Here is a 25,200-nt window from a genome sequence, read left to right as displayed (position 1 = left end):
TTTCATATGAGCTATTTGTAACACCAGGTTAATAGCAGGTTTTCTACAAAATAGATAGATAAGTAACAATAAGTCAGGGACTGTACATAAGTATTTACAGCCTTTGCTCAGTACTTTGTACTCAGTATTTATGCACCTTTGGCAGCAATTACAGCCTCAAGTCTTTTTAAACATGATCCCCCAAGCACATCTACATTACATTTACATTTACAACGTGCTTCATGTTACCATCATTTAAGTCATCAGTTCTGGTTCACTAGGACCCCAACTGTGAATACAAATCATTTTATTCTGATAAAGCTATTCTTACATTAGTTAGTGACAAGTTAGTCTAAGTTTTCTCTAAGGAGTCTTAAGCTGCCTTTAGTAAATACTCAGTGACTGTACTGTTCTGACCTCGAGCGGAAGTTCATTCCACCACCTAGGTGCCAAGACATCAGTTCACCCATTTTTCTGCCATATGCACATTTGATAAATGAGGCCCATTGTGTAGATGGTCATTAATAAGAAGTTGACAGGCTTCGGCCTTGTGAATTTAAAAGACATTGTGGAGCCTGTTTTTATTTAAGTGAATGTATGTATATATTTCAGCAGCATGTATATTTTCAGCATGCTGTGTACATTTTGCAATTCAAGGTGTATGTAGTACATTCAACTCTAGAACCAGAACAGTTCAAAGAAATCAATTAAATCACAGAATTACCATGTCCCCAAAGAGAGTAGTCATTCTATCATTTCAATAGGTTTCTTTCAATTTCTTCTGAGAGACAGAACAATAACAAAAATGTCATAAATTAATTTGTATTTTCATGAATGAAATAAGTATTTCATCCCCTTTCTCTCATCAAGATTTCTGCCTTTACTTTACTTTACTTTACTTTATTTTGCAGACGCTTTTATCCAAAGCGACTTACAGGAGGAAGACACCAGCAATTCTCGTTCGATTTCTATAGATTTTGAGTTTACAAAAACTAAGAGCCCTGATAAGGCCTAACTTTTCAGCAAAGAGCATGCTCAGATATTGTTAAGTGCTAGACGAAGACAAAAATAGTGTTAGATTTGTCTAAAATACTTTTTGAATAAGTGGGTTTTCAACTGCTTCTTAAAGGATTACATTTACATTTTACATTTACAGTATTTATCAGACGCCCTTATCCAGAGCGACTTACAATCAGTATTTACAGGGACAGTCCCCCTGGAGCAACTTAAGGTTAAGTGTCTTGCTCAGGGACACAATGGTAGTAAGTGGGATTTGAACCCGGGTCTTCTGGTTCACAGGCGAGTGTCTTACCCACTAGGCTACTACCACCTTATAGTGGTTCAAATAATTTTTCCTGACTGTATGTAAAGTACACTACTCAAAAAGGGGGACACTTAAACAACACAATGTAACTCCAAGTCAATCACACTTCTGCGAAATCAAACTGTCCATTTAGGAAGCAACACTGACAATTAATTTCACTTGCTGTTGTGCAAATGGAATGGACAAGAGTTGAAAATTATAGGCAATTAGCAAGACATTTCCAATAAAGGAGTGGTTCTGCAGGTGGTGACCACAGACCACTTCTCAGTTCCTATACTTTCTGGCTGATGTTTTGGTCACTGTTTTGGGTGCTGCTTTCGCTCTAGTGGTAGCATGAGATGGAGTCTACAACCCACACAAGTGGCTCAGGTAGTGTAGCTCATCCAGGATGGCACATCAAAGCGAGCTGTGGCAAGAAAAGTGAAGTGTATTGTGAAACACAGCAAGGCACATGGTGCACACAACGAAACCACTGCCTATATTTGCTGTGTTTGTCAGCAAGCATGGATGTGCTACCAAGAGACAGGCCAGTACATTGGGGGATGTGGAGGAGGCCATAGGAGGGCGGAACAGGAGGAGCACTGCCAGAGCCCTGCAAAATGACCCCCTTCAGGCCACAAATGTGTATGTGTCTGCTCAAACGGTCAGAACCAGAAACAGAGGGTGGTATGAGGTAGGGCTTGTGCTTACAGCCCAACACCATACTGCACGTTTGGCATTACAACCCTCCATGTGCTCGACAGAGGTAGCCTGACTGCCATAAGGTAACAAGATGAGATCCTCAAACCCCTTGTGAGGCCATATGCTGTGTGGTTGGCTCTGGGTTCCTCCTAATGCAAGACAATGCAAGACGTCATGTGCCTGGAGTATGTCACTCTATTCATCAATGCCACTTGCACCACAGACTGTCCAGCAGTTGTTGGATGCTTTAGTCCAAGTCTGGGAGGAGATCCCTCAGGGCATGCCCAGGCATTGTAGGGTAGCCATACAGACACATGGAGACCACATACACTACTCAGCCTAATTTTTTTTCTTTTTAAAGACATTACATCAAAGTTGAATCAGCCTATAGTGTGTTTATTCACTTTACTTTTGAGTGTGACTCCAAATCCAGACCTCCACGGGTTGATAAATTTGATTTCCATTGATAATTTTTTTGTGATTTTGTTGTTAGCACAATTATGTAATTATGTACTATGTAAGAATAAAGTATTTAATAATAGTATTTCATTCATTTAGATCTAGGATGTCTTATTTTTGTGTTCCCATTATTTTTTTGAGCAGTGTACAACTGCACAACAGTGACCTGTGCAAAACTAGAAGAGATGGACCAAGAACACACAACAGGTACTTTTAATTGAAGCAATAGTTCATAAATCCTGTGTCCTCCATGGCAGAGACATGTAGAAAAGGGTTGGAAATAAAACTTCCTTTTTGCACTTCTCAAACGAATGTTGCAGGATATCCAGTAGGCCTGCAGATGTAATCAGAAAAACAGCACGATGACATGTGAGCACTTCAGTACCCCTCTGTCGTGAAACATGGCTTCCCTCACAGCAGTGCCAGGGTCAAGTTTTCACAATGTGAGTGTTCTGCTTGATCGACTGTGTGGCTGCTTGGGCTAAAAAAGGGAGCTAATAGAACCATGTGAGAGTAATGGGATGAAAATGTTCAAGTCTGCTGCAGGGACGAACATGCAGTTTTTATAGGTCAGCAGGCCAACAGGCATCCTTAACCTTCAATGCCCAAATAAACATATATCAACGGGCTTTTAAGCATTACTTTTCCTTGTTTTGCCCGTTGATAATGATAATGGCAGGTGTTCGCCGCACGACATTATGTGGCAAAGTAGTGAAATGGGGAGACTTGTTTACTCTGCAGTACATATAAATACAGACGCTTACAATGACTGTGCTGATGTTGATAAAACTACAGTAATTTTACTGTTCATATGCATTTTTCTGGCCAGCCAGGCATTTTGCAGTTTCCTGTCGACAGGATGATGATTGGACCATTTAAAAATACAGTAAACCACAGAATGCAACAATTACATTTTCTGTAAGGTATATGCATTCAACTATGATTTCTCTTTAAATTTCACCATTCAACAGCATTATAAGTGTTATTGGGTGTTATTAGTAGCAGCATCATTCTGCTACAGGTTGTGGTCACTTTGCCTGGAAGTGTCAGTTAACAAAATCAGTACTTATCAAAAGCCTGTTGTTTGTGGTAGACTTTGTCCTAATTCTTTTACTTTTAGTAAATGCGCTTTCCTGTAAACATTGGTAAGCAAGCATGGAAAGTAATGTCAGACCCATAACCAAAATTCTGTAAGTGAAAGTGCTCACAGATGTGGATCACCCTGTCCAGGGAAGGTTATGCATGTGAGGGCAGCTGTGTGTTTCCTGAGCAGAGCTCTACCCCATGGATTTTAGGCAGGAAGTTTGCACATTGCGAGCCCCTTATCTAATGTGTTGTCACCGTAAAAAGCAAGGACACAGAGCAGACAGCACTTCATGCAAAACCCAAGAGATTCCAGCAGTCTAAACATGCTCCCCCACCCCACCGCCATGGCACCCCACTGCTCTGGTGCTCTGAGAATTCTTCCATCACAAATTACAGCGGGCCTCATTTTTCAACAGCAAATGGCACTTTTGATATTTTGGGGGAAAAAACACACGCAAACACGCTTTTGAAGGCAAATACACACTGACTTCACAAATAAAGAAAATGAAAATGTTATGACCGGCCATTTTATGGTGTACACCCCATTGATTGCTTGTAGACAGTTTTTTTCTGTTTTTAGGCCTAAATTAGCATTAACATCAATATTCAGCCAAAGAAATTGCACTGCATGCTTTATTAAATTGAAATAATTGACCATCATGCTTCTAACTCCAATCATTATATGTCAATAATAAATTATTCATGGATTTAAAAAATCTCAAATCAGCTTTGATTAGGAAAGTTCTGTCTAACAAAATGTATGTTTTGTTACAATTGTATTCTGATCAGTAGGACCCCAGAAGGGTGTTGACCTATGGCAAAAATCCTTTAAAGTTTTTTATTTATCTGGTCTCTGCAATGAATGGCAAGTACCTAAATGTCAGACAAGCAAAATACATTTTACTTATGATATCAAAGATTTGTGAAAAAAGTCTCCAAATGTCAGAACCTTGTCGTTTTAAGGTTAAATGTTTTTTTCCTCATGTGAAATATGCTGGAAAAAACAAACATTCCGCTAAGTAGGACTGATCACCAGGAACAGGTTGTCCGTGATAAAAGATTAAATACATGTTTGGTTGTTTAGTTCATTTCTAATCTAATTTAGTTAAAATCTACTCTTACTCTTATTCTCTTACTGTTGTTGACAGTGGTTTCATGATAAATAAAGACTACTGGTTATGCACTGAGGAAAGCAAATTACACCAAACTGGTATGAAAAATATACTCGTCAATTAAGTCAAATACACGCATTACCATGTCAGTGCGAAAACATAATGTAAACAAGTCATAACATGTACATTGGGGAACCCATAGACATTATGTGCAGATTTGAATCAGAGTAAAGAAAACTGCAGAGCAACATTTTATTAGTATCCTTGTCTCCCAGATTTAAAAACAACTGAAGAAATATTCTCTGATGCAGTACTTCTGACTACAGCTCATTTAAACAGAAGCAGAATGTTTCACCAACACTGTTGCAAATCAGGTACTGTTTCAGTGTAACTGGGCCATTTCACCCTGACTAAAACCATGAAACTAGTCGCCTGAATCTATTGAAAGATCTTCTCAACAGAAGACTGCAGGACATTTTACATGATCACGGTTTGATGCAACAGAACAAAAAACACTTTTAACACTGGTAATGTTACCATTACATTTTCAATGAGCTACTCATTTATAACACACTCTGCTCCTTTTTTTAACATTAAATGCATTCATATTTCAGAGCAACTTCTCTTTCCTTCACAAAATGTTCTCTGTAATTCAAAGTGAAAATGGCCAATTGATGAATCATTTATTTAACTGCCCTGCAGTCATCCATTGGATTGCAGTGCCAGGGCAGAGAATAATAAATGCAAGGTGGAAATATTCTAAACTTAATTAAAATTTAATCAAATGTGATCCAAATGCATTTTTGATGGTAACACAATGATATTAAAGCAATTCCCACACTGGCAAGTGCTGTGAATTGTGAGGTGTGTTGCCAGCCCGAGGCAGCAATGACAAAAGACATGAAGTGTATGTTTGAAGACATTGGTGTGTACATTGGGTTGAGTTACATTTACATTTACCGCATTTATCAGACGCCCTTATCCAGAGCGACTTACAATCAGTAGTTTCAGGGGACAGTCTCCCTGGAGCAACTTAGGGTTAAGTGTCTTGCTCAGGGACACAATGGTAGTAAGTGGGATTTGAACCTGGGTCTTCTGGTTCACAGGCGAGTGTGTTACCCACTAGGCTACCACCACCCCCGAGTTGAGAAGTGTACTGTATGCAGAAGGTGCACGCTTTCCAAAAATACATGCATGTCTACAAAGAGTGAAGACGCATCAGACCTCAAATCATCATGCCGGTCTTGTATTGATTTATTTTAAAACAAGATCTCAATTGTGCCTTGTGTGTCCCCCAAAATGTGACAATTATACAGTTTAGGATAAATGTACTTTTGAATACTGAAGAATTCAAGCATTTACCTTTCACATTGCACAGAAAATAGTTTTAATCTTCTCTTCTCGCCTCTCACCCACATAAAAAGAAAAACTGTTAATTTGTTGACTTCATTTCCCCCAGCCCAGGGACAAACAGGATATCATGTGCGTGCCTCATCCCCACAGGAAACGTTGCCTTTTGACTTTTTCAAAAACAAAAGGTACTCACTGATTGATTTAATAGGTCACACCGCACCTGTGCCGGGTACAGTGGGTGGGCTGGTGGGATTTCTCCGCTTCCTGTGCAACATCGCATCAGTTTGGGTGTGAGGCACTTCCTGGCCTTTGACTGCCAGAAATGTGCTTGCTTCCTGTCAATCCATGGCTGCTCTGTTCCCATAGAAACAGCCATGACTTCCTTGCAAAGTCACATTTGGTAATTGGTTAATATGGTGAAGACAGCTTTGGTGAAGACAGCTTGACAGTGATGTCTCAACATCTCCTTTACAAGGAGCATGACAGCAAGGTCACAAAAGTCAGTCTTTGGTGTCAATTCTTCAAAACAGCATCACAATGCACTGCTCATCTTAACTGTCAGTAAAAAACATAGCAATTCAATGCTCTAATTACTGTGGTGACAACTCGATACTTAACTTAGCTACTGGTACTCCATAAAAGAACAATGCTGTCACAGCTGCTTTTACACCATAACACTTCATTAATCAACATTACTCTAATAACAACATAACACTTTATTACTCAACATTACTCTCATTACAGCATAACAGTTCTATACACACTTTTACTGTAATTACAACACAACAGTGGACTGCTTAACTGTCATTATAATAGTATAAAAAGTGATACACCATATCAGTATATACAGTCATTACAAAATAATAAACCATTACTGTCATAACAACAGAACAGGCCACTGTTTTACCGTTATTGCAGCATAAATGCATAAGAGGGAATACAGAAGGCTGCTATAAACTTCAATGGAACAGACAAAACTGCGTAGACTTGGACACTCTGAGAGACACTCAACTGTCTGTATAAAGCATGCAGGGCATGTGTACTGTGCACTGAGAACATAAAATTAACCACTGCTCCAGTGAGCTACCAATAAATGGCTGTTTCATAAGTGAAGAACTCAGGGGTTGAAGTTCACTGGGGGTCCCACTGTCTCATTAGGATATCTGCATACAATCTTCCCTGCAAGGTCACAAAGCCCTCTTATCATAATGAGTTTTATTATGCATTCATGCTGACCTCTTCTGAAAGAAAGCGGCTGAAAGACATATGGATGGGACATATTTCACAGTATAAGAGAGCTGTTGTTATTCACAGGCTGCAGGATTTTGGTGTGAATTATTTAAATTGTGTTACTGTTCTTTTACTCAGTTCAATTTAAAACCAAAATTTAACATTATTAATATGGAAATTTGATATGTGTATCATTTCTTAATTTTCTGACTCTGGATAAAAAGTAAAAATATATTTGAGTAGCAAGGAACCTGTAAGGACTCACATAAATGCCACCAAACGCAAAACTGCCTGATCTAATTACCCCCCATGCAGTCGTCATGACGATTTCCATGTTCTGCTGTCTAGAAAGAGTCATGCTGAACAGCCTCCAGCAGGAACCATGCTGGCCATTGTACTCACTCCCCCGTATGAGAGCTGCAGGAGATAGCATGAACCTGACACTCGTTTTACACCGTGACATCACCGCCCTGGTGTGTCAACACAGGGATTTTCAGTTCACAGAGCCCTTCAGCGCAGGTACATTGTGACCATGTGCCCTTGTGAATCCAAAGAACATCATATTTAAAAACATCATAAAAAATGGGGAAAACGTTGTTGGCAAATATTCACTCAATATATATATATAAGATCAAAAATCCACCAAAAAAAATATTTCATTCTTTTTTTACTTGCTTGATTTGACAGATTCATCAGATCTAATTGCATCCTTAAGTTCAGCATGAAAGACCCAAAAAGCCTCTGACAACGGCTGACCCACCAGGCCATCAAGATGCGATGCGATCCGATTCCATCGTGCTCAGTTGACTGGGTCGTGAGGTCATGATTGGCAGTCGTCCTCGCAGCCTGAAGCGGCGGCTGGCGGGAGTAAGGTGAAGGACCGGGGAGTGTTGCACAACAGTGCACTCCTGTGGCAAAGCCACATTCACAATGGCCAGCAGCATCCACGAACCGGAGAAGGGGGCTATCTTCATCACATTTACACAAGTATTGTTTGTTTGATTCTATCAGTTTGTATCTGCATCAGTATAGAAAAGAGTTACCACAATATTGTTTGGCTATTATTTGGTCAAAATACTGTTGGCATCTACACTTACAGAGGAAAAATTTTCAAAGTTTTTAGATAAAATGGAAAGAGTAAAGAATGTGTGAAAAATCCTTGACTTTTAAAATGACATGTGTTTCCAGGATAAAAAAAACCCACATGTACATGGTATATTATATGTAAAAGCAGAAATGTAAATCCACATATTTGCTGGAAATTGTTCATGCCTCCTGACTCAATATTTATAGCTCGCTACTGCCACCCCCCTGTCCACCGCGGTACGACAAACCCTCCGATCCAGCAAATCTTCGAGATGCCCTGACAAGTTCATGGTAGAAAATTCAAGGATATTTCAAAGCAGAACAGAGCCAGATACAGCAGATTGTATATCTTTATTACCCCCAGCTTAATGGCTTAGCTGAGCTGTGTCCTATTGTGTCCTATGCTCTAGTCATATTTGCAATTGGATGATATGGATAATTTCTGATAATTTATGTACTGATTGAAGACATCTTTCATGACATCCTGATTTCTGAGTCTGCAAGCCTCCTGGTTTCGATTAGTACCCAAATTCTTGATATTACGGAGTGTTGGTGGGATGGCCTGGGCATTAATTCTTTTCTTACAGCGTCCTTGCAATGCCATCAGCCACACAGTGTGATGTGTAAATGTAGACGCTTTGACCATTTGTCTTGGCCATTTTGCTTATTCTGACACTTCAAGTTACCCAACATGCAGCACAGGCATCTGACATCCAATTTCTCTGTTAGGAGCACAGTCGATTACCTTTGTACAGAATTGAATTTTAGAGATGAAAAGCCTCTCAACTTCCCGTTACAAATTCCAGCAATGCTATCTTAATTGAAACTGAAATGTATTCGTGTGCTCAGTGTAGTCTGTGGTTGCTCCAGATATATAGTCAGAGCTCCAGATACAAAGTCTGTCCAAAGTCAGTAACAGTTCAATGAACTTTTTAAAAATCATGCAGTTTGGTCTGTTTGTGTGTTGTATGCACTAAGCCTCCTGGGGAAAAGATGGAAATCACAGTTATCCTACTTAACATGACAGCAAAAAACAGCTCTCACATGTCTGTTCTCCGAGAATAAAGAGAAGGCATGTGTGATGCGTGTGCACAGACATCTTCATTTCTTTATTATCTCTCCACAACTGTTAATGGTGTTCACAATGGCAACCACTGAATCGATATTATTTATCGTTCCACAATACTCTGAATTTCTAGTGCATGGCATTGGCATGTGGAATAAAGAATATATTTAAGTCCTTTACTATGACCATGTCTCTCGATTAGATTTCCTATAAGACATACCATGCATTGCAGATGCACATTAGTTATTTGCAATAGCTTTGTAGTTCTATGGATAGAACAATCCCAAGAAAGCCTCTTCTAAACCTCTCCTCCACACAGACTACGAACAAGAAGAACAGTGTGATGACGCTGAAAAAACAGGCTTTCATCAGCCTGCAGGACTTGGAGCCACACCGCAAGCAGCAGTGCCTGCAGCCGCGGGCAGTCGGTGGGTCAGGTGCTCTCCACCAGAGCGGGTGTTGGTGGCTGATGGAGCTTAATGAGCTGTCACAATCAACAGCCAACCTCCGTCAGGACAGCGCACTAATGGAGGAAAAGCTAGCCCACATAACACGCATCCCTGACCTTCTCTGGACTGCAGGACCATCTTCACATTCAATTAGTCTTCCACTGCTTGTGAGAGTAGACAACGGAGCAAAAGAAAAAAGAAAAAACGGAAGCAGACGGAGGATAAAATCTGTTTCTTTCTTAAAAGGCACTTGTGTTCGTGAAAAAAAAAAGCTTTCTTAAAATAGGGACCTTTGTTGAGACAACAGAAGGCCAGATAGCGTCACAAACAAATATTCTGAAAAGAAATAATAATTTTGTATGATGGCAGTCTGTAAATAACCAAAAGAAAGATGTCAAATACAAAAGGATCGTCAACAGCGATGTGGACGTCAAAAAAGCAAACACAACGTAGGTTTGCAAAAATGGATCTTGTCCATTAAGATGACCTCCTGGCCATTCAAAATCACGTATTCCTTCAAACGTTGCTGGGAGATGCTGCTTGCTTGTTTTGGATGAAGGTGTACTTTGGAAGTACACTTCTGTTGTTTTTCTCTTTGCTTACACGTCTCTCATTTCCCCTTTGAAGGTAGATGCACAGCGGAATGATGTATTTTCCCAGGAGACAGTCTCAGCCCTCCACAGTCTATAATTCTGGGTGCGTTTTACCCAGAGTGCACCTTGTGTAACCTGTCAGTTTGGGTTTAAGGCCGCTGCTGGGGCTTGGATTGTCCCCTGTAGTCCTGCAGAGTAAAATTGGATAAGACGTGCATTGTTCTTTTCTGGTGCCTGCCTCAGTGCGATTCGGCCTGAATCTATAATATTTCCTTTTGTACAGCATCAGCCTTTTCAGCGGAATGACTCATTTATAGACACAAAGAGGCAATGCATGATTGGCAGGCAGTACAACAAAATTTCATTTTGTTCCAAGGTCATCCGCACAATGCGAAAGAAAAACGAGGGAAGGTAAGCGGGAGGAAGACAAAATTTATCAAAATCAAACAGTAAAGCATAATACAGTGAATATTGCAGATTTCTGGGGCTAAAATTACCTGGGTCCTAACAATAACTGAAAGTAGCTGAACTTTCCACATATGTCAACTGCAGTGTTAGGATCCAATTGAACTGACATCATGCGACATCAGTTACATTTTACCCACACGGCTTGTTGATCAAAATGGATTACAGCACTTCTCAGCCGAATCAGAACCATGTATGCATGTAATTATTGTGTAAGTCACATGCAAAATAAAAAATCCAACAGTTACAATCAGTGGAGCACAAATTCCAGAAATTGCAGCGATGTGGTTTTGTTGAAATGTCTGACCAAGTGATAAATTGCTTGTCATTCAAACCTGAATTTGATGACACACTGTACAGGATTTTGTTGTACTAAAACCCTTTTAAGTGTCACACAATTTTATAATACGTTTTTTAATTTATTGTCTTATTTTATTGTACTGAGTTTGGTCCACTGCATCATTTCTAGTCTGCAGCATGCTTGTTTGATTAAAGAAGACTGATGGAAAGCTTTGTTACATGCTGCAAATCCAACAAGTAGCCAATATACATAATCAGAGACCTTTATGCCACTATATCTAATCAATTCATCCTTGCCTTTAAATAAATGAATTAGTAGTGAGAATGCTTTTGATGCTTCAGGACGTGTGCTAAGGAACCCAATAAAAAAAGAGTCTTTTGCGTTGTGTTTTTTTTTGGCCCTATATATGTCCTTAGGAGCATATACATTACACAGTGACTTGAAAATACACTGGTACATAAGACTTGGACTTAATACGTAATTCCCAGTCCTGAGTCACATGAGTAGACTGCCATATCTCACTGCAGCTGGAAAACATTCAGTTCACTATAAGTACACAGAGGAACGGCCAGCAACTCAGCGACTGATCAATACTCATTTAAACTAATGGGCGGTGTCAGGTGCTGGCAGAAAAATGAGCTAAAATCACAAACAAAAATTAGCTAAGGTCCCATTTGCCAATAAGTTGCCAGCAATTGTGATGCATGAGTTCCAGTACCAACACAAACTTGTTAATCACTTCACTCTGGGTATTCGCAATGCGATTGGAAAACAATCAACTCACATTAAATAGCCTGAACGTCTGGCAGCAACCACAGCAGTGGACCAATGCACTTTAACCTAATGGAGGGACAGAAAAACGATTTAACTAATATAAATAGGTTCATTTCAACACAGCACATGTGTATACGCCCTGGTCGTACAACTATACATCTTTCATTGTGGCTTATAAAAAGCATGAAAAACTGTGGCATGATAGATAGTGATTTTAGACTATAGATTAAGATTTTTAAGACTGTTTTGAAGTGCCATGCTGAAGACTGACAACTGAATTATTCTGAGATGTTATGATAAATGATCTTGGCTCTCTGATGCCTGGGAAGTTGCTACTCTCAGTTTCTGGTGGTAAATTAACCCCAGGGGACAAGACAGTGGACATGCAGGTACAGATACGAGCCAATTGAGCTACAATTGTTGAGGAAAAAAGTAAGACAATTAACCAGACAGTGGACATTCGGGTGGATTTTTTTCATTGATAGTTACAGAACATTCCAATGATGTCAGAAAATTAAGGAGCATGCAGAAGTTTAAAGGGAGCAGGAATGACACAGACCTTAATGAGGTGCAGGGCCACACAGACATGGGCTCTCCGAGTCTCATGGGAGGTGCACGCTGTTCATTTGCTTTAGAAAAACTTTTAATGAAGTGACTGAACTCCCTTCTGTTGAAGTTCTGTTATCCATTTGGGAAGGAGGAAGAGGGGGAGTATCTAGATTAGGTGACAGCAGTCTCTTTTAAAATTACTCTCTGTGCTCATTTATGTCTTGTGTTTTTGTATGTATGAAATGTAAGTGTTACATGTTCTTGGAGAAGCTGATGCTTATTAATGCTTAATGAAACAGAAACATGTGAACACCAATGGAGCCAATGCTCACCAAATGTTGAATTTGTAGTTGGAATCCTGATGTCCCACATTATTGTGTGCATGTTCATGTTCCTTAAATGGATTCACATTAAAAGTAATTGGGTTTTCAGTTCTCGTCGTTGTCATCGTCAGAGCATTTAATCACAGTTTTTAAATTCGGTTTTAAATTAAAGGGAAACACAATGGAAGCCAATCATCATGAAACTTGTTTGTTCTTTGCCTCCTCTAATGATGTTTGTGTGGCAGTCAATCTTACACACCAAATTCTACTGTGTTGGTGCCGTAATTATATCACTAATTAAGGGAACAATCTGTCCCAAGAGTCTCAACACCTAGGTTGGAACACATTCATTAGTGGGTAACCGAAAGGTTAATAACAATCCATAAATATGTGATGTTGTGGACAAGACAGAATAATCCTGGTTTTAATGTTTGGAGAAAATGTTTTCTATCTTCCTGCATCTGGAAACATAAAAAGTCCCTTTTAGGACACATGTAATGTTCTCAGCTGTGAATGCTTTCTCTCTTTTTGGTTGGTGCATTTGATTTGCAATGACCTTGAAAACATGAACATCATGATCGTGTGTAGTGAATTATGTGAATTGTGCATGGGAGACATTAGGCAGCAAGTGAACACATTTTTTTTCTGTGACAAGGAGCAAATTGTGATGTGAGATGCCAAGGTCATCTCACATCAACGATGCCAAGGTCATCTCGTTGGATGTAAAAGGAGTACAGTGGTCAGGACCAACCAAAAGTGGTTCAAGGATGGAAAACCGATGACCCAGCAACAGGATCATGGGTGGCTCACTGATTGCCTTCAGGACAAAAACCGTTGAGACGGTTGAGGTGTATATCATAGTTGCCCTGGGATTCCGCATTGTTATTAGGTGTTCTCCCGCTGAAGGGACATTTGTGTCACAGTGGATCTCGTGAAGACCATACTCACCTGAGAACTGTTCCCAGAGCTCCGATTGCTGGCCCCTTGATTCCCCGCAAACCGCATCTCCCTATTTTAGTGTGCTTGCATCAGGTTTGAACCAAACCGCTCTAAACGAAGGGAGACGCATTTGTGCTCTTATATTTTGTTTCTTGGTTTTGTGTTGAGAAAGTCTGAGGTTTTTTAAATGATTTTGGAAATGGTCATGATCAAAGTCGGTGGGACTCTGTGTGTGTACGGGTTTTGCGTAGTGGTGCGTTTCCAAGTCCCCTGTCCCAAGGTTGAGCCCTATATGTTTGTTTGTCCAGTTTGCTCACGTTTTATTGTGTTTGAGCAGAAAATATGTCCAGTGGTCAAACCAAGGGGCCAGAGGAATATGTTTCTTTGGTCTCCCTGTCAGCCTAGTGGATAAGACACCACCTCTTTTTTCTCTCTTGTGTTAATATTAGTTATAGTGAGAAGTGTTATTGTTGGGTTTGAATATACTTGATATAGTTCATCCAATAAAGGTAAATGTGATGTTTTTAGTATAATTTTAACCCCCCCCAACCAAAGTTGTACAGGTCTAAGAGTAGAGGCCTGACAAAGTAGTTTTTAAGAGCACCCACCCCCTCTCCTGCCTGCCTTGCCACCATGTGCCCCCTTAACATTTCTGTCTGCTCCCTGGTACATGCCTGTGCAGAACCGGCCCTGCACTCGCTCCAGTGTAAGCCTGTAACTACTGATTGTAAGTTAAGGTTAAAGACGTACCTAAATACATACATATACATAAATACATAAACCTCAAAAACAGTGACTTAAATGTTTAGAATTTCGCTTCTTACGCCTTCCCTGGCAGTGAGAATGTTTGAGGACTTTTATTTTGACGCGACAACGCTATCGCCCGGCGGAAGTAAATAAAAGTGGAAGAAGTTTGAGATCAGACTTGCGTTCAGGTTTGAGTCCAGGGCTCAGGTCTGGTCGGACGATGACTGCCATTATTCCCCGTGTCGAGCAGCTCTCGGCCCGTGTTATTCGTGTCCTCGGCTGCAACCCCGGACCGATGACTTTGCAAGGGACCAACACGTATGTGGTCGGTACAGGTCAAAGGTACAGTAGCGTTCCCTTCCATTGCTGCCTGGCCTCTTTGGAAAAAAAATGCATTTTGGAATCGCGTTGATTGATCTGCGTGGTTTGGGGTGGTAGTAGCCTACTGGGTAACACACTCGCCTATGAACCAGAAGACCCGGGTTCGAATCCCACTTACTACCATTGTGTCTCTGAGCAAGACACTTAACCCTAAGTTGCTCCAGGGGGGGACTGTTTATGTAACTACTGATTGTAAGTCGCTCTGGATAAGGGCGTCTGATAAATGCTGTAAATGTAAAATGTAAATGTTATGTTTTGCATAGTCATGGTGGTAAAATTATGCTTTTCGTCTGTGTTCGCTGTGCTCAGCATGACGTAATAGGGTTATGTAGTGTGCAAGTTCACCCCCTTGGGTCCACCAAAACCAGTGTCCAGTATACGCTTCAGTCCAGCCCTGTAAACATTTAAACCACTTGTAGACAATGTGTAATATCCAAAAAGGTTGAACTGAACTTGTGTGCTGGTTGGACAGGAGAGTGTTGATAGATGCAGGAGAGCCATCAGTCCCAGAGTATATCAGCTGTCTAAAGAAGATGCTTCAGCAGTACAACTGCGGCATCCAAGAGATCATTGTGACCCACTGGCATCACGACCACACGGGTGGCGTGCCGGACATCTGTGCCAGTCTTGTGGGGGGTAAGTGCGACTACTGTACCACACCTAATGGAGTATGTCTGTACAGAACATGGCTGGCCCTGTTTCAATCAACCTTGTGTGTATGCGTGTCTTAGGAAGTGGTCTGTCTGTGAGCAAACTGCCACGCTATCCTCCACAGAATGAGAGCATTGGAGAAGACGGAAGAAAATACACATACCTGAAGGATGGAGATGAGATCAGGACAGAGGGAGCAACGCTGAAGTGAGTGTGTGTATCATTCGCCTTATGAATGATCCAACTATCCTCCTCTGTGACTGTCACCTGTGTTTTGCAGGGTGCTCTTCACTCCAGGGCACACGGATGATCACATGGCTCTGTTGCTGCAAGAAGAAGGTGCGCTGTTTTCTGGAGACTGTATCCTGGGAGAAGGCACTGCTGTGTTTGAGGACCTTTATGACTACATGAAGTCCCTCCAGATTCTGCTTGACTCTAAAGCTGAACTCATTTACCCAGGTTGTAAATCCGTCTGGTTTGTAAGCAGAACGTATTGGATGTGTTCACATATGAAGAAATGTTGAAATGTTGATAATCTGTTGGTAATCGTTTTATGATTAGGATAGCAGATTGGGTTAAAAAGAGAAGGAGGGAGGAGACAGGATCTATATTTTGGCTGAAATAATTATATTAAGTTTTGCTGCACTTAAATATTAGTATCGTGCACATTTTTTGTTTCTGAATGAGCATCTGGCAACACTACTAACGCTACATTGCGATTGTGACATCAAAATCAGAGTTATATATCAAAGTCTTGTTTATATACATTCCAGTATATAACAAGAAGCAAATGGGACACGGAGTAGGCATATTTACATGTACTACGCATATATAAAAAGAGATATAAACGTTACGCTTCAAGTGAGATACATCTATGTAAACTTTTACATTTGACTTGGACCGTATTCCTGAGAATGAGGTTGTTGCCCATAAAGCAACAAGACATGGTTTACATAGAGAACCAAGTGAGAGCTGACAGTCGTTGCCATGGAATCCTCCCAGTTTAAACTTTGTTCATAAAAATATCCCTAAAGTTTGGTTTCTGGTAACTAGTTATGGAGAACTTGCTAACTTTTGTGTTTTTAATCTATTTATTTTAATCCAACATCGTAATGTCTAGTTATATCAACTGGTTTATTTTATTTCCCGTTAAGAAGTGTTTCCATTTGTAATGTGATTTAGATTATACATTTGTGGTTTGTCACTATTTTTTGGTTGCTGTGTGCACGTTTGTATTCAGGTCATGGGCCAGTGGTACATAATGCAGGAAACAAGATCAAAGAATACATCGCACACAGACAACAGCGTGAGCATCAGATATTCAGAGTTCTTCAGCAGGATCCCACACGAACCTACACTGCTGCACAGCTGGTTAAAGAGGTTTACAAGGTAGCTCATTAGCTGCTGCTCTTGAGTTCTTATAAATTACTCTGTATAATGTCAGGTTCAGTGAAACTCTACTGTACACCACTTCTGTGCCTTTTGAAATAGTCTGGAATTCTTTCTAAAATATCATAATATAGCACATCCATATGCATATTTTTTTAAATCTTAGAGTGATTGTATCGGTAGGTTGTGGCCTGATATAAATCTTGTTTTTTGGTGTCTTCAGTGGAATATGAGACAATTGCAGTTATTGTTGTATTCTCTCATCAGGACACTCCTGAGCACCTACACCGAGCAGCAGAGTTCAACCTGACTCACCACCTGCACAAACTGCAGAAGGAGGGTCACATTGGGGTTGGTAAGGAATCACCTTTTCTGTAATGCCAACATTGCTGGTGAACTTAATTTAGCTACTGACCATACTTGCTTCATGATAAATAATGTCTAAATTGTTGTTCTTGTACTAATGAGTAAAACCACCTCTCTTTTCAGTTGGGAATATGTGGAAGTGTAACCTTTAACAGCAACACCGCATCATCCAGCCATGTCAACATAATGTGGAGAATGGGTGGCTGAGTTAATAGGTGAATAAGTACAGTTTAACATTTGATTTTTTCCTGTGTAATGTGTCAAGTGAATAAAATATATTGATTATAATTTTGTCATCTGTTTTGTGTTTGAATTTACAATAAATTAATAATCAGTGTTTTTTTTTTTTATTGATCTGTAGTATCTGTATATCAAATTATTTATTGAAGAATAAATCACATAAATATGTTTAAATGATAACCATGTGCTGCTAATTTGGACAAAAGGTCATTTTAATCACTTTTTCTGTATTAATTACTTAATATTATCAATAAATAAATTATGCCCTTTGGACTATTAGTGGCCTACCAAATAAATCCAACATCCAGCAAGTACCAACATTCGACAGACTGAATACGTGCAACTCGTCCAACTGCCTCAAACTCTGCGAAGGGTATGGATATTATAAATCTTTTTATAATGCTCATCAAACTTTACCGCCCTGTGCATAACAGACCGGGAACATTAAGCAGACACGTGGGGTGTTTATACCACCATTCGTGCACGTTTGCACAAACGAGCGTGGTTTTCCTTCCGAGCAAATTCGCTGCCGCATTTGGCCGCTAGAGGGCAGCGTTTCTACCAAGAAGTGCGCGCAGACGTCGGCGTTTTGTGGGGTCGCTCAGAAACACACGGCGGACCACGCGGAGCTGTTCAGTCTACGCGCGTCTGATTGATCGATATGTTGCGTGGATAAGAAATGTCAAGTGTTCGTCGCCTCTGCCTGACAGACGTCTGTGTTTCTACGACCTGCCCCTCGGCCGCAGCGCAACCCGGAAGTGTTCCCCTGCTTCAAGGGTATCCAGCCAGCTGAACGTACGGCGAGGCGCCGACCGCGGTGAGCACGGGTCGTTTTCTTTCGGACTTCGCGGTGTCCTCGCGCGGACGTGTTTGAAAAAATGCCGACCGGGAGCTGGGGACGACCGGACGCGGCGTGCTGTCAGTACGCTGTTTTCACTGATGCATGCTAACGTAGCCGGCTAGCCGCCGCGGCGCGGGCGCTCACGGTGCTTCGGCTGGCCGAGCAGACAAAAGGCGGTCCGCTGCGGGGAAATACCTCCACTTCCGAGCAGCTCGAACGCCGAAACCGCGGTCTTCCAGCCCAGATACCCGATGCCTGACAGAAAGCCGCGTGTCATGCGGCGTCAGGGCTGATGTCGGGCCAGATTAGCCGCTGGCCGCCTTGTGCAGCCTTGCGTGTGAAGATGCTCGTGTGATGTGAAGATGTGGCGTTTCTGTACGGGACAAGCAGCTCGGCTTGTACTGCATGGCGTTTAGCCCGCATCTCTAAGCAGTAGATGAAATGACATTTGGAAATAAAACGGCGGTGCGTCGTGAAAAACTAGTCAGTGCTGCTATATGTTGTCGCCATTTCTTTTACCGACAAAGCAGATAGGGGTGTGGATAATAGTCTGTCTGTGTGTGTGTGTGTATATAATAATTATATTTTAATCAATGAATGACCGTGTGCTATAATAATATTATTAAAAATATTCTGGTCTGTATACTGCTTATGTTAACAGGCCTCTCTCTGCGTGCATAGTACCATCAAAGATGCAACCTTAAAATGACACGTATTAAAATATAAAACGTATTGTGTGTTCATGTGATGAACACTATGTTCATATAGACATTTAGTGTCTGTGGGAAATGTGGCTGACTGACCCCTGTGCGATAAATTGGGTCAAGCTTTTCAAGTACTTCTCTGGCATGCATGTTCAGAGTTTTTTTTTATTAACTAAACATTGTCTGTTATGCCGGACTAGATCACCAGACAGATTTGCTAGGACCAAGTAGTCCAGGTCGAATTCTATGTCCATGTGACGGCCAAACCAGCGAAATGCGTAGGTCTGCGACATAACCTGCCTGGCGTGTGGTCCTTCTGTTCCCCTCTTCTCAGGAATCGATGTGGTTTTCATTTGAATTTGTTTTCGATGTCAGTATGCACACAGGCTGCCTGTGGTGAAGTTATTCGTGGGTGTGGTAGTTCACTCTTAATCAATTAGTATTTTAATCATGGAGTTGTCTGGGCAAGATGATTCCCACGAGGTGGATCTGCCTGAACAAGTCTGTGCGAAGGAGTTTGTGTGTCATTTCGAGGAGCCAGGACAGAGACACCTCAAATCCAAGAGTCTCCCTGTGCTCAACGAACGTGGTGCTTTGGATCTGGGAAGCGCTGCGCCAAAACCCGAACTCCAAAAGGACAATAAGGAAGCAGCGGCGCACCTGCAGACTCCCACACATACTCCCACGTCCCAGTCGGACTCCAGCCTGGTCGGCGTCAGCAGCCCCCTGGGCTCCTCTGGGGCTGAAACCCAAAAGACACAGACAGCTTCGGCGCCTACAGTGAGGTCCCTGGCCTCACGTCACATTTGGGACCCGGCACGGAGGGCGATGAGGGCCGTCCTCTCCGATTCCCGCTGCTTCCTGTTCTGCATGAGCTACCTGACGTTCGTGCAGTCCCTGATGGTGTCCGGATACCTCAGCAGCGTCATCACCACCATTGAGCGCCGCTACAGCCTACGCAGCTCGGAGTCGGGGCTCCTCGTCAGCTGTTTCGATATCGCCAGCCTGCTCGTTGTCGTCTTCATCAGCTACTTTGGTGGTCGAGGTCACAGGCCCCGCTGGCTGGCGATTGGTGGAATTTTGATTTCAATAGGTGCCGCCCTCTTCTCCCTGCCCCACTTCATCTCGCCAGCCTATCAGATCGAGGAGCTGAATTCCACAGTCTCTGGGGAGGGGCTCTGCAGCAGCACGGAGGCTAACGCTAGCGCGAGCTCTTCGGGCGTGGAGGTGTGTCGGAGGGACTGGGAAGGACGAGAGCACCAGCTGTATGTGGGGCTGTTCGTGGTGGCCCAGTTGCTGGTGGGAATGGGATCCACTCCCATCTACACACTAGGACCCACATACCTGGATGACAATGTGAAGAAAGAAAATGCCTCACTGTATCTTGGTGAGCGGCTGCTTTGTTACTTTTTCACTGTGTACCCCTTGAACCTACATGATGATTCAGTGCCATGGAATAAATGTGTGCACCCTGTCTGTTACGGCCAATAATTAAGATGATCTGATCATCAGAAGTCATGCGGTTAAAGAGGACTTCTTTTCAGTACTTTATGGAGGCTCGTGCGTTCTTATGGCTTATTCATAGTTATTGTTAGGAAAGGCCAGGCAGATTTTAAAACTTGTTGCTTAAAGAGTCAAGGGGGTTAAAAAAAAAGTATTATTTTTATTATTATTATTATTCATGACTAGAAATCTAGTGATTATGAAGATGATCTGTCAAAACAGATTTCATCAATGTATAATGTTTCAAAGGGCTAGCAGTTAACAGGAACAGTGGAGAATCTCTTAAAAGGACTGCTCATTGGATTTTTAGAAAAAATGTTCGATATCTGGTGAGTTTTAGGGTCATTGTGTTTTTTAACAAAAGACCTTTGTGTTTGTTGCAGCGATTATGTACGTGATGGGGGCTTTGGGGCCTGCGGCAGGCTACCTTTTAGGAGGTGTGATGATTGGTTTCTATGTGAACCCATACACCCCTGTCACCATCGACCAGAATGACCCTCGATTCATCGGCAACTGGTGAGGATTCTACGTGCGCCTTACAACCTTTACGACGTTTCGTCTGCTGCTCACACGGGGTTTTCACTGCTTCACTCTTCATGTTCACCGCTGCTTCTTTCCGTGCGTTCATGTGCGCGTTCATCATGTCAGCATACTTAAAGTAAAATATCTCTTTGTCTGTCAGGTGGAGCGGTTTCCTCCTCTGTTCTTTCGCCATGGTGCTGGTTATCTTCCCCATGTTTGCCTTCCCTAAGAAACTTCCCCCTCGTCACAAGAAAAAGAAGAAAGTAAACGTGGACGACATGTCGAGTGATGACGACGTCATGAGGGAGAAGAACCAGGCGCAGACCTCATCAATGGGCTTCAGCAAGGATATTAAAGGTTCTGCCTGATGACTATTTGCTGTGTGTGTGTGTGTGTGTCTTTCTGTCTGTGTAACTAGTACTCCAATAAGAGTAACTCTGCTGTTTGGTGTCTCTCTGACAGACCTGCCAAAGGCTGCGCTGCGTATCCTGAGCAATGTGACCTTCCTCTTCATGAGTCTGTCCTACACAGCAGAGTGTGCTATTGTTACTGCCTTCATCACCTTCATCCCCAAATTCATAGAGTCACAGTTTGGCATCCCTGCCTCAAGCGCCAGCATCTACACAGGTACAGGCATTCCGAATTCACTCAAATAAGTTAATAAACCGGAAGTACTGAATGGCTCACCTTATGTTCAATTCCAATTCACAATTTTCTGTGTGTTTGTGATAGGCGTGGTCATCGTACCCAGTGCAGGTGTGGGCATCGTACTCGGAGGTTACATCATAAAACGCCTGAAGCTGGGGGAGAGGGAGTCTGCGAAGCTGGCCATGATCTGCAGCGCCGTGTCTCTTCTCTGCTTCTCCACCCTCTTCATCACAGGCTGTGACAGCATCAACCTGGGGGGCATTAACATACCCTACACTCAGGGGTGAGTCACAAAAATATCTGCTTTACACACTGCTTCACACACTGCTCCCCGGGCGCCTGTCATGGCTGCCCACCACTCACCAAGGGTGATGGGTTAAAAGCAGAGGACACACTTCACTGTGTACACTGGGTGCTATGCTGTGCGCTGTCACGTGACAACTAGTCACTTTAAATGTTAAATGCATGTTTAAATTTGCATTACATGTGATTCCCAGCATGTTGTATTCGTTTGTCTGTGCTCACACCTTATCGTCTCCCTCTGGCTCATGTCTCGCAGGCCCTCCTTGTCTCTGTCCCAGAGGAACCTCACAGCAGGCTGTAATGTGGGCTGCGGGTGTGTGAGTCATGAGTACGCTCCAGTGTGCGGCTCGGACGGGATCACTTACTTTAACCCCTGCCTCGCCGGCTGCAGCTCCGTGGCCAACGACAGCATGGGGGTAAGCAACACAACTTGTGAAAGGCCGTAACCTGAACTATAATTGATGATCAGGTTTGCGTCATTTTTCATTTATAATTCCAGAATGGTGTTTCTCCATCTCTTCACCACTACACATACTGGTGACTGAAGAGTCGTGGTGTATGCATGCCATGCACAATCAGATTTAAGATTATTTAACTTGTTTGAGGCAGCTCTTTCCGGTTCGCTATATAAAGTGCTGACGTATCGGTTTAGCTTTTGATCTAACAGTGTTATTTTTTTCTAAGCTCTTTAATTTCTCACCATGGAGTTGTTTTGTGTTCTTGTCTCTCGCAGATCAGGAACTACTCTGACTGTGCATGTGTGCAGAGCAGGCAGGTGATCACGCCATCAGGCGGTAACCGAGGTAACCCGCTGCAGGTGGTGATCGTGAAAACATACCTGCGGGAGAAGGGCTGGGCACGGGAGGGCAAATGCGAGCGCACCTGTGGCACTCTCATCCCCTTCCTTATCTTCCTCTTCATCGTCACCTTCATTACCGCTTGTGCCCAGCCATCTGCCATCATTGTCACACTTAGGTAGGTTCTGTTCTTCCTTTACCAAATTCTGTTGTTTGCACAAATAATGAGTTTCATTGTGTGGCCTGGTCACCCATTTAGTGGCCTTGAATCTTTCTCTCTCACTCACTCACTCTTTCACAGACTCAGCATTTTTCTTATCCCTCCATCTTTCTCCCTAGGTCCGTGGATGAGCAGGAGAGGCCATTTGCTCTTGGGATGCAATTTGTTCTCCTCAGGACTCTTGGTGAGTTCAGTCACTGTGTGTGTGTGTGTGTGTGTGTGTGTGTGTGTGTGTGTGTGTGTGTGTGTGTGTGTGTGTGTGTGTGTGTGTGTGTGTGTGTGTGTGTGTGTGTGTGAGATTAATTAATGACCTCTGTCCCTACTCACTACCCTGCACAGGCATAAGCATGTGCGTTTTATTAGGTCATACAGAAAGAAACTGATATTTCAAACTTGCTTGCTTGTTTTATGCTAATAATGTTTGGCTATTGATTTTGATTTCTTTCTCTAACCTTTTCTGACATTCTGCTATTTAATTCAGGTGCAATATATTTAAAAATATATACCAGCTTTCTGGTTAATAATTCATTGGACGCTCTTTATTTTGTTCAACCTGTGTGTTTGTTGGCAACGATGAATCAGAACTATGTGTATTTGTGACTTTCTCCGTAGCGTACATCCCTACGCCCATCTACTTTGGCGCGGTGATTGACACGGCGTGTATGCTGTGGCAGCAGCAGTGCCGGATGCAGGGCTCCTGCTGGGAGTATGATGTCACTTCCCTCCGCTTTGTGTATTTTGGCCTGGCTGCCAGCCTGAAGCTGCTGGCTTTCCTCTTCATCTTTCTTACCTGGTTAACAATCAAGCGGCGGGAGGAGCGCTACGATCGTTGCCGTGGTAACCTGGACGCGCTAGACACAGTGAGCGAGCTGATCTGCCATTCTGGTGGGGTTAAAGGTCACGCACGCACCCGGTCCTGTCCACCTTTCCTTCTGCGTATGGACCATCATCCGGTTGCCGTAGCGACAGGCCACGCCTTGAACCGCGGCGTTAGTTGCCCTGGTAATACCCTAAAAGCAATAACTCCACCTGTTCGGCCTGGCGAGAAGGCTTGAAGAAACTGCCACTCACATACTCTGTATAATACACACACACACACACACACACACACACACAGTTTTCACCTCATGCACTGGACTAAATACCTCAACATCCTGCCAGGACATGGACCTGTTGCTTTCAGCTTTTACTCATGTCCTACAGAGTTGTGTTCAAACTCCAGTCTTCCCCTTTGTAAATCACAGAGAGAGTGTTTGTGCTCCAGTGTTAGCAGGACTTTAGAAGCCGATGCAGTATTAACGTGAGTTCTCGCTCCAGTTCAGTGTTAGCAAGAGTGTAGACCCCAGTGATGTATTAGGACTGTGTTAGTGCAGTATAAGTTTTGAGCAGATGTGTGAGATGCTAAGAGGCTTGCTATTGCTCTTTTATTTTATTTTTTTCTCTCTCTCTCTCAAACACACACAGTTTCATACACGCAAACACATACATGCACAACTGTGGGAAAGCTGTGTCGTCTTTAGTGCACTCACACAGTTACAGGGAAGCAACTGCAGTTACCTTGCAGGCATGACAGTGCAGTTCTTAGCACCACGACTATGCAAACTGCCTTCTGTCTCCACACTGTCCATCACTGAGCTGGTTTGCCTGTGAATTTTTATCTTCACCACCCTTTCATTGGTTTAATTGAATCTGGTTGCTTTTTATATAGCAATGATTGCTGAAAGATCACAGCAGTTGAGCAAGTTAAGTTTTTTAAAACTGGAACAATTCCATTGGAACATTGTGTTTTTTTGACCAACAGCAGTTGCTTTAATACCATTTAATACTAATTGTCAGATTCCCCTTAATGGAATATGCATAGTCATAAAGTGATTTTAATCCAGAATGAGGTTTAATCCATATATGGGAAACTGACCCTAAATGTTTCGATCAAGATAAATGCAATGCATTATTAATGGGTCAAGAATTTTGTGTTTCTGCTGGGTGACCACACTCTCAGGTAACTAATTGGGGCTGGGTAATATGCCCTAAAATGAATGAGTAATGTTAAGTATGGTGATTGGTGTAATGCTCTGTGATATCACCAGACCTCTACTGGAATTAACTGACATGTCATAAA

General features: G+C 42.3%; 2 protein-coding genes across 2 annotated transcripts; both read left to right on the top strand.

The window, feature by feature from the left end:
- The first annotated feature begins 14,662 nt into the window (after positions 1-14,662).
- On the top strand, positions 14,663-17,591 carry lactb2 (lactamase, beta 2). The gene is made up of 7 exons (XM_028977692.1): positions 14,663-14,858; positions 15,370-15,533; positions 15,629-15,755; positions 15,829-16,007; positions 16,789-16,937; positions 17,205-17,292; positions 17,427-17,591. Exons 1-7 carry the CDS (start codon positions 14,737-14,739, stop codon positions 17,453-17,455), a joined length of 858 nt encoding a protein of 285 aa, XP_028833525.1. The 5' UTR covers positions 14,663-14,736; the 3' UTR covers positions 17,456-17,591.
- A 506-nt stretch (positions 17,592-18,097) lies between these two features.
- Positions 18,098-24,552, top strand: LOC114789305 (solute carrier organic anion transporter family member 5A1-like). Its single transcript, XM_028978587.1, has 9 exons — positions 18,098-20,475; positions 20,975-21,107; positions 21,274-21,470; positions 21,576-21,740; positions 21,846-22,044; positions 22,321-22,480; positions 22,798-23,039; positions 23,201-23,265; positions 23,694-24,552. The coding sequence occupies exons 1-9, from the start codon at positions 19,539-19,541 to the stop codon at positions 24,134-24,136; spliced, it is 2,541 nt and encodes an 846-aa protein (XP_028834420.1). The 5' UTR covers positions 18,098-19,538; the 3' UTR covers positions 24,137-24,552.
- The last annotated feature ends 648 nt before the right edge of the window (positions 24,553-25,200 follow it).

The sequence above is a fragment of the Denticeps clupeoides genome, chromosome 4 (assembly GCF_900700375.1).
Source record: "Denticeps clupeoides chromosome 4, fDenClu1.1, whole genome shotgun sequence".
Classification (NCBI taxonomy): Eukaryota; Metazoa; Chordata; class Actinopteri; order Clupeiformes; family Denticipitidae; genus Denticeps; species Denticeps clupeoides.
Note: the sequence above shows the minus strand (reverse complement) of the source record. Positions and strands in the feature narration are given on the sequence as shown.

Excerpts from the sequence above, each read along its gene's own strand:
- lactb2 (XM_028977692.1), top strand. The coding sequence starts at position 14,737 with ATGACTGCCATTATTCCCCGTGTCGAGCAGCTCTCGGCCCGTGTTATT. Across the intron at positions 16,008-16,788 it reads AGCTGAACTCATTTACCCAG|GTCATGGGCCAGTGGTACAT; the intron begins GTTGTAAATCCG and ends GTTTGTATTCAG. Across the intron at positions 17,293-17,426 it reads GGAGGGTCACATTGGGGTTG|TTGGGAATATGTGGAAGTGT; the intron begins GTAAGGAATCAC and ends CTCTCTTTTCAG.
- LOC114789305 (XM_028978587.1), top strand. The coding sequence starts at position 19,539 with ATGGAGTTGTCTGGGCAAGATGATTCCCACGAGGTGGATCTGCCTGAA. Across the intron at positions 22,045-22,320 it reads AACATACCCTACACTCAGGG|GCCCTCCTTGTCTCTGTCCC; the intron begins GTGAGTCACAAA and ends CATGTCTCGCAG. Across the intron at positions 22,481-22,797 it reads TGGCCAACGACAGCATGGGG|ATCAGGAACTACTCTGACTG; the intron begins GTAAGCAACACA and ends TGTCTCTCGCAG.